Source organism: Peromyscus leucopus, chromosome 2 (genome assembly GCF_004664715.2).
Source record: "Peromyscus leucopus breed LL Stock chromosome 2, UCI_PerLeu_2.1, whole genome shotgun sequence".
In the NCBI taxonomy this organism is placed as follows: domain Eukaryota; kingdom Metazoa; phylum Chordata; class Mammalia; order Rodentia; family Cricetidae; genus Peromyscus; species Peromyscus leucopus.
The window spans coordinates 133,443,489-133,451,445 of record NC_051064.1 but is presented as its reverse complement, the minus strand read 5'-3'; the positions used below and the strand labels follow the sequence as shown (position 1 = coordinate 133,451,445).

The following is a 7,957-nucleotide window of genomic DNA, read 5'->3' as shown; positions in this document are numbered from 1 at the left end:
ACCCCTAGGTACTTTTTAAAAAGTCTTCTTGTTTGGTTTTGCAACAGTGCAGGGATCACAGCTGTTGCCTGGACTCTAGGCTCTTGCCTTGCGGCCATTCCTGCCTGCTTGAGCCTTAAACGCAAACTCTAAACCTGCAGTAGCAGTCGCTCTGGGCAGGGTGGGCTGGGGGCGGGGTCTGGGCGGCGGGACGGCTGGGGGGCGTGGTCGCAGCCTTGCTCCTCCCCGGACAGAGCGAGAGGGGGGAAGTTCCGCCCAGCAGCCCCGCCCCCCAGGGGACTGCCCCGCCCCCTTCCTGCCCGACGACCCGGGCTGGAGGGCAAGCCCGCGGTTGAGAGGCTGGCTGGAGCGGGCCATGCCTTTGTCTCTCCGCTCTTCTGTGTTCTTGGACCTGGTCGTGGGCGTGGTGGGCACCCTGTCTTTCCTGCTGGACGTGGTCGCCGACCTGTGGGCCGTCGTCCAGTATGTACTCGGTGGCCGTTACGTGTGGGCCGCGCTGGTGCTGGCGCTGCTGGGCCTCTCCTCGGTGCAGATGCAGCTCTTCAGCTGGGTTTGGCTGACCTCCGACCCCGCGGACCTGCATGAGTCGAAGCACTCGCGTCGTTTCCTGGCGCTGCTGCATCTGTTGCAGCTTGGCTATCTGTACAGGTGAGTGCCCGTACGGCTGGCCCGTCGAGGAAAGAAGAACGCCAGCGAGTTGACAGCCTTCAGAGCCAAGCCCAGTCTTCCCCCGGTCGCAGATGAAGATCCAGGTTCAGGAAAGCGAGGAAAGGGGCGTGGGGACCTTGGAGTTAGAGATTCCCCAGAACCCAAGTTTGGCACCGCCATCTGTGAATTCTGTGCTGGTTTTGGTGTACCAAGTGGCAGTCATGTGAAGAAGGCAGGTTGGTAGACAAGTGAGGACAGTGAGAAACCCTGGTATAATAGGGCCCGAGGCCGGTTTTTAAATTATTATTTTAATTTTAATTTTATTATTGTTATTACTACTACTACTATTATTATTATTATTATTATTATTGCTTTCAAACTGTATGGCCGTGGCAGGCTTCTTGCTAACTGATCTTATAGCTTAAATTAATCCATTTCCACAAATCTATACCCTGCTATTATTATTTTTGAGACAAGGTTTCTCTGCATAGCCCTGGAACTTGCTCTGAGACCAGGCTGGCTTCAAACTCAGATCCACCTGTCTCTTGACGGCATGCACCACCACTGCCTGGCTTATTTTTTGTTTTTATCGTAATAGGACTTCGGTGAGTCACTGACCTCTCTGGGTCTCAGTTTACTCAGTGTTCTAGCATGGATGGCAATAGTTGCAACTGGTGGTTCTGAGCAGATTAAAGGCACCTGTCCGTCCGTCCATCGTCCTGGCACAGCTAGCTTCATGCTTCCTTGGGCAGCAGCCCCAACTTCCAGGACAGCGCCCCTTCTCTTCCCCATTCCTGTCCTTCTCTGTGAACATCTGCTTCCCCATCAGGGAATGAAGAAGGCAGAGATGGGTCCTGTGTCTCTGGAGTGAGCCAGGGCTGGACACAGACTGGTTCTTGGAAAATGTGTGTGGATTGTGTGCGTTTTCTGAACTGGGCAGACCCCATGTTCAGCCAGTGACAGAGGTGGGTAGTGAGAAAGTCCCTGGCACAGTGCTGGCCTGGTGACTTTTTTTTTTTAAGTCGTGAATAAGCCCCTGGGTGAGATGGGAGAAAGTGAAACCAAGGGGTCAGGATCATGTGATGAAGGCAGGACTTCATGGTGTAGTATGGGTTGGGATAGGGTAGCTGGATGCAGAATCCGTTGTGGAATTCTTCTCAGATCTTGGCAAAGCTGCATGCGGCTCCCAGCAGTGGGAAGGGGCCTTTGAATGTTCTCATTTTGCCTGAGGGATTGGATGAACATGAGTACAGCTCAGACGAGCGTGAAGGGCAGCTATTACAGACAGGCCAGAGATCCCCTGGAGCTGTAGTTACAGGTGAGCCACCTCATATGATGTTGGGAACTAAACTCTGGTCCTCTGTAAGATCAGTGAATGCAATCAGCTGCTAAACCATCTCTCAGGCCCCTTATTTGCGTCTTAGTTCCATTTCCCATCTCTACAATGGGGCTCTTGTGAGTTGATAAACTTGGGACCATGCCTGACCAGCAAGAAGAGACGTTGTATGTCCCCACTTTATGGATGAGGAAACAGGCTTCTTGAGGTTAGGTGGCTTGACTAAAAGGTTCCACAGCAATTAATCTACAAGCTAGGATTGAAGCTACCTCCGTGCACTCAGTGGTAGGAAACGGAGGAATTGAGTGAGCGCTGACCTGGCCCGCCGGGCGTCTGTGTGTTCTGCCTAGGTGCCTGCAAGGGCTGCAGCAGGTGCTGCTCATGTGGCAGCAGGAGCTGCCCTCTGAGAGTGACATGGCCTATGCAGACTTCCTCTCCCTGGACATCAGCATGCTGCGGCTCTTTGAGAATTTCTTGGAGTCCACGCCACAGCTCACACTGGTGCTGGCTATCGTGTTGCAAAGTGGCAGTGCCGAATACTACCAATGTGAGTGCTGGGCCGGTGCCGGCTCCTTCGGGGCATCTTCTGATGTCAGCGGCGCTCTCGCTCCTAGGTGGACAAAAAGGAAACAGGGAGGCTGAGCACTAGGTAGTGGATCTGGATCCAAATCTGGTCGTTTTCAAGCTACATGAAGTGAGAAAAGTGACTCAAGCTATCTGTTCTCTTCTGAGCAGTGGGCATGGTCAACGGACCTTTCTCGTGGGGTGTGGTGAGAAAATTAAAGGTGGGGGATGCATATAAAGCCCAGGGCCTGGTACATGATGTATCTGTGTGTGTGTGTGTGTGTGTGTGTGTGTGTGTGTGAATATATGTTGGTGTGCATTTGCAGGTGTATGTGTGTATTACAGAAACCAGAGGTCAGCGTCAGGTGTATTTCTCAATTGCTCTCCATCTTTTATTTTGGAGACAGGTTCTCCCTATGTAGATCAGGCTAGACTGGTATTTATTATGTAGACCAGGCTGGCCTCAAATTCACAGAATTCCCCTGCTTCTGCCTCCCCAGTGCTGTACTTTTTTATTATTTTGATGACAATAAATAAACTCCATAGGTAACCGGCACGTGATAGGTTTGCTAGGTAATGTAGATTTTATTGAGCACGGCTTCAGCCTGCATGGCGGAGGGACTGACCTAACTGGCAATCCGAGACAACAGACACACGAAAATGCTAGCCCGAGGATGGGCCTGGGGCTCCGAAGCAGCACATTTGAAGATTCTGTATGTACTGGTTTTAGCTAAAGGCCAGCTGTTTTTAAACATCTGTACTTAGACCAGGAGTCTTTGCCATTCCCATGGGTCCGAGGCACTGGAGTCTGGCATGGCCATGCTCATGTCAATAATACACACCCACTCAGGACCTCACCTGCTCCCCACAGAGACCCTTTAGATAGATACTCATATTTTCTCTTTGTCTGCCACTGTGGTGGGGACACAGTGGTGAGCAAGATACAGAGCCTCCACCCAGCCTGTAAAACAAATAGTTACACTAGGTGTACTGAGGGACCAGAAGAGACAGGTGGCAGAGACTCATAGGGCCCCATAAACCCTCAGAGAAATCTGTACAGTGAAGAGCCTTGGGAGGGAGGGACTTCCTCGAGACCAAGGGCCCAGCCTGGGACTAAGCAAGGCTCTGCCTCACACTGAATTGAGAGCCCAGGGCTCCCTTTTTCTTCCCCATCCCTTCATCCCTCAAGGTCCTCTGCAGCAGCTCCCCAAGGAACCTGCCTTGTCAGCCCTCACAGTGGGACCTGAGAGAACCCCTCACTTCACTTATGAAGGTGCAGAAAGGTGAGCTAGCTGCTCATATCAGCACTCACTAGGTGCATGGCGTTTCCTTGAGATCAGAACCAGGTGGAGATGATCTACACTGTCGGTTGAGCATGGGGAGACAGGTTTTTCTCAACTTCTGATTGAGCAAACAGTTATTATCAGGAGCTCATAAATAGAAAACAGGCTGGGCCGTGGTGGCACACGCCTTTAATGCCAGCACTCAGGAGGCAGAAGCAGGCGGATCTTTGAATTCAAGGCCATCCTGGTCTACAGAGAGAGAGAGAGAGTTCTAGGACAGCTAGGACTACACAGAGAAACCCTGTCTCGAAAACAAATAAACAAAACAGGTAATTGCTATGTTAATGGGGTGGGTGGTTTGTTACAGGGACTCTGGCTGCAGAGTCGGGTCTAAAAGGGCAACCCCAGAAGTTATTCAAGCTGGGGTTTGCAGGGTGAGGAGGAGGCCTGGGTGAGTCAGAGAAGGGATAGCTACAGATTCAGTGCCAGGCCACAGGCGGGTTCTGGGCACACAGCAGGCTCTCAGCAGACTTCTGTCAAGTGAATGAATTAGAAGAGGTGAGGGAAGACACGTTATAGGGCATGCTCAAGCCACTCCACCCAGTTCAGGGTAGGCAGGTCAGAGGTGGGATAGGACCCCTATCATTGGATCTTGGAAAGTCAGCATAACGGGCCAAGCTGGACATGGAGAAGAGGAAGAACGGGTGGGGAAGCAGGCCATTGCTCCCAGTCCTGAGGACAGCTGCAGGAAGTTCATTGCTACTCCATGAGATCTTCTGTCTACTTTCTGACATGGAGAAAGGGGACTGGAGCTGCTAATTGTTCCCAGGGTCTGGGAATGGAAGAGTTCCAGGACCTAGAAGAGGCTTAGGGCTACGGCACAGGTCTCCCATCCTTCTGAACGCTGCCAGAGCGCTCGATCTTTGGTTGGAACTTAACTGGAGGTTCTCCCTCTCCAACCATCTCTTGAACAACTTGGGGCTTCTAGAACCCTGCGAGGGTTCCTGTGAGCCCTGGGGGGTGCCAGGCAGACTGCAGTCGAGGCTGACTTGTTTCTTCTTGCTCTTGGTAGGGTTTGGCATCAGCTCCTCCTTCCTGGGCATCTCGTGGGCACTGCTGGACTACCACCGGGCCTTGCGTGCCTGTCTACCCTCTAAGCCCCGCCTGGGCTGGAGCTCCTCTGCCGTCTACTTCCTGTGGAACCTGCTGCTATTGGGGCCCCGGATCTTGGCTGTTGCCCTGTTCTCGGCTCTCTTCCCCTACTATGTGGCCCTGCATTTCCTCAGCCTGTGGCTGGTACTGTTGTTCTGGGTCTGGCTTCAAGGCACAAAATTTATGCCAAACTCCAGATCTGAGTGGCTGTACCGGGTGACAATGGCAATCATCCTTTATTTTTCCTGGTTCAATGTGGCTGGGGGCCGCACCCGAGGCCGGTCCGTCATCCACCTGGTCTTCATCCTCAGTGACAGTGTGCTGCTGACCAGCACCTGGGTGACCCGCAGCACCTGGCTGCCCAGTGGGACCTTCTTGCAGATGTGGTTGATTGTGGGAGGAGTCTGCTTCCTCCTGGGACTGACTCTGCGTGTGATCTACTACCTCTGGTTGCACCCTCACTGCCAATGGGAACCCGACCAAGTGGATGGGGCCCGAAGTCTCCTTCCTTCACCACGGCCTAAGCCGCTTTATAACAGGCGAGCCACTCTGTTAGCACGCAACTTCTTCCCCAAGGTCAAAGCGGAGGTTTCTCTTCCAGAGATTGGAGCGGGGGAAGAAGTCCTTTGAGGCAGGTTCTGACTCAGTGGGGAAGATGTGGGGAGCTGGGCCTTGGAAGGGCCAAAGGCCCATCACACACAAGCCATTCTCTTCCTGTCCAACCAACAGAGCCGCTGTCCCCAAAGCCTCTGGTTTGCATTCTCACTTCTCAGGTACCTGGTGGAGGTGTCCCGTCTCCTGGGTTCTCTGGCCTGCTCTAGAAGGTCCTGGGGTGCTGGGAGATGTTCTCCCTGTCTTCCCTACCCCACCCTATCCATTTGCTTCAATCAACAAATCCTGAGAGCGCTTGAAGTTCTGGGAGCATCATTCTAACTGTTGAATCGGCGGCAGCCCTAGTGCCTCTCGCTAACCCACTGGACAAATCTGATTTCAGAGGCCAGTGGTGACCCCAGCCCCTCCAGGGTCGAGATGCAGCTGTCTCTACTGTGGGTCTTAGGCCTCCTTAAAACCAGGTGCCTTATGGACCTGTGGTCTAGGCCATGTACTATCCATTGAGTATTTTTCATTCTAGCTAGCATACATACCTCCTACCTCAATCTGTGAAAGGAAGAAAACATGTGCGCATGTGTTTAACAGTATTATTAAAACCGCATGAAGTTCTCCAGTATGTACCATTAAGTACAGTCCATCACCCTTTCTATTATAGACAGGTGGCAGGGACCTGGAACCTATAAAACTGGTACAGACCCCTGGAATAGAGATGTGGGCGGACTTAGGTTTGACTTTGTAATGAATATCTAAATTGTTCCAGTATAATAAAAACTCAGGAATCAGAAATTAAGATAAAGACCTAGAAAATCCAAGGACATTGGAGAATCAATTGGCTGACCCTTTCTCCATGTTTCCCAAATTACCTCCCCAGAAATCCTCTCTTCTTTCTTCCTGTCCTCTTTAGCAGACCGCATGAGTCCTTCAAGAACTCTATGGCTAATCCCGAACAGCCAATCACTGACTTCATAAGGTGGCTTTATTGACACAGTGGAATGGCTATACCAACAATTCTCCTGCAACATTTCCCCTTCCAGTTGGTAGAGCATGTGACTCTTAATCTCATGGTTGTGGGTTTGAGCCCCATGTTGGGCAGCAAATGTAGCTAGCCTTTCTCTGTCCCACCAGCTAGCCGCAAAATAACGAGAGACTTATTAATTATGAAAGCTTGGGTTTGTCCCACTAGCTCTTATAACTTAAATTAACCCATTTATATTAATCTATGTTTTGCTTCGTGGCTTTTTACTTTTCTTTCATTCTGTATGTACAACTCAATCCGTGTCTTGTTGGTGTCTCAGGTGCCTAGACTCAACTGTTTCCTCTCTCTCTGCCCAGAAGTCCCACCTAAACTCCTGCCTAGCTGTTGACCATTCAGGTCTTTATTAAACCAATCACAGCAATAGATCATCACACAGTGTACAAAATATCCCATTTTGCTTTGCAAGATGCATTAGCTGGTGAGCCAGAGTGGGTTGCTCATTTGGCAGGCAGCAGAACTCACACCTGGGCAGACTCTAGTGCATTGTCTTAGCAGCTCTGCCTCTGGGCCTGCAGAGTAGCATCTTTAGGACTAGAAGGTGAGTTGAGAGGCTGGGTGGAAGGTAAAGTACTGGGAGTCCTCCATAGGTAAGAGGTGATTCCTGGGATATGGATGTGATCGGTGGTTCTGGGGAGAGGGAGTTTTCTGCTCTGGGAAATCTGTGGTCTGGTGAAACAGGAGAAAGGTGCCAGAGACAGAAGAAAAGGTTCTAGTTCCCAGTGCTGGGACCTAAGATATTTCTACCAGTCAGTTATTGGTGTAGAGGTAAAATAAACAGTGTGACCAAAATATGCAGTGTCATAGCGTCAAGTGCTGAAAGAAAACCAGGTGAGAGGGTGTGTGGTGGGCGTTACAGCTTTACACAGAACCGTTAGAGAAGGCCTCTCTGAGAGACTGAGGCACTGACGGTGCAGAGCGAGCTGAAGGCCGCCGAGAAGCAAGCAGAGTCCAGAGTCGTGTGGTATGTTGGTGGAGAGGACTGTGGAGTGCTGCTCAGCTAACCAGGCTGTAGAGATGCAAGCGGGGGTCGGGCGAGAGGCTCTGGGAGAAGGTGGCGCTTCTCATACAGAAAATGGACAGAAAAGACCTAATCCTCCAGACTTGAATTTCATAGACCAGTAGAAGCAGCCAAAGTAATTGTTGATGTTAAAAGAGCGTGCAAAGCAATCCCCACCACCTCATGAAGACCAGATGTGATTACATCAGAAGGGGCCATTTTATAATGGCACGCCTCTGGGGGTACACACCTGAAATCACTCTTTTCCTCATTTACACAAGGGGTAAGATCTGTAGTGGGCTGGGCCAGGGTGGAGCACCTACCATTCT

General features: G+C 51.3%; 1 protein-coding gene across 2 annotated transcripts; it reads left to right on the top strand.

Annotated features, from left to right (window-relative positions):
• The first annotated feature begins 31 nt into the window (after positions 1–31).
• On the top strand, positions 32–6,424 carry Xkr8 (XK related 8). 2 transcript variants are annotated; one of them, XM_037203020.1, is made up of 4 exons: positions 1,167–1,966; positions 2,335–2,531; positions 3,738–3,831; positions 4,904–6,424. In XM_037203020.1, the coding sequence occupies exons 1-4, from the start codon at positions 1,780–1,782 to the stop codon at positions 5,611–5,613; spliced, it is 1,188 nt and encodes a 395-aa protein (XP_037058915.1). In that variant the 5' UTR covers positions 1,167–1,779; the 3' UTR covers positions 5,614–6,424. The 2 variants fall into 2 exon arrangements, with proteins under 2 accessions (XP_028743984.1, XP_037058915.1); XM_028888151.2 differs by lacking the exons at positions 1,167–1,966; positions 3,738–3,831 and adding an exon at positions 32–648.
• The last annotated feature ends 1,533 nt before the right edge of the window (positions 6,425–7,957 follow it).

Bases quoted from the DNA above. Each gene is read 5' to 3' on its own strand.
- Xkr8 (XM_028888151.2), top strand. From the start codon at position 356: ATGCCTTTGTCTCTCCGCTCTTCTGTGTTCTTGGACCTGGTCGTGGGC. The intron at 649-2,334 runs GTGAGTGCCCGT...TGTTCTGCCTAG, and splicing joins CAGCTTGGCTATCTGTACAG to GTGCCTGCAAGGGCTGCAGC. The intron at 2,532-4,903 runs GTGAGTGCTGGG...TGCTCTTGGTAG, and splicing joins CAGTGCCGAATACTACCAAT to GGTTTGGCATCAGCTCCTCC.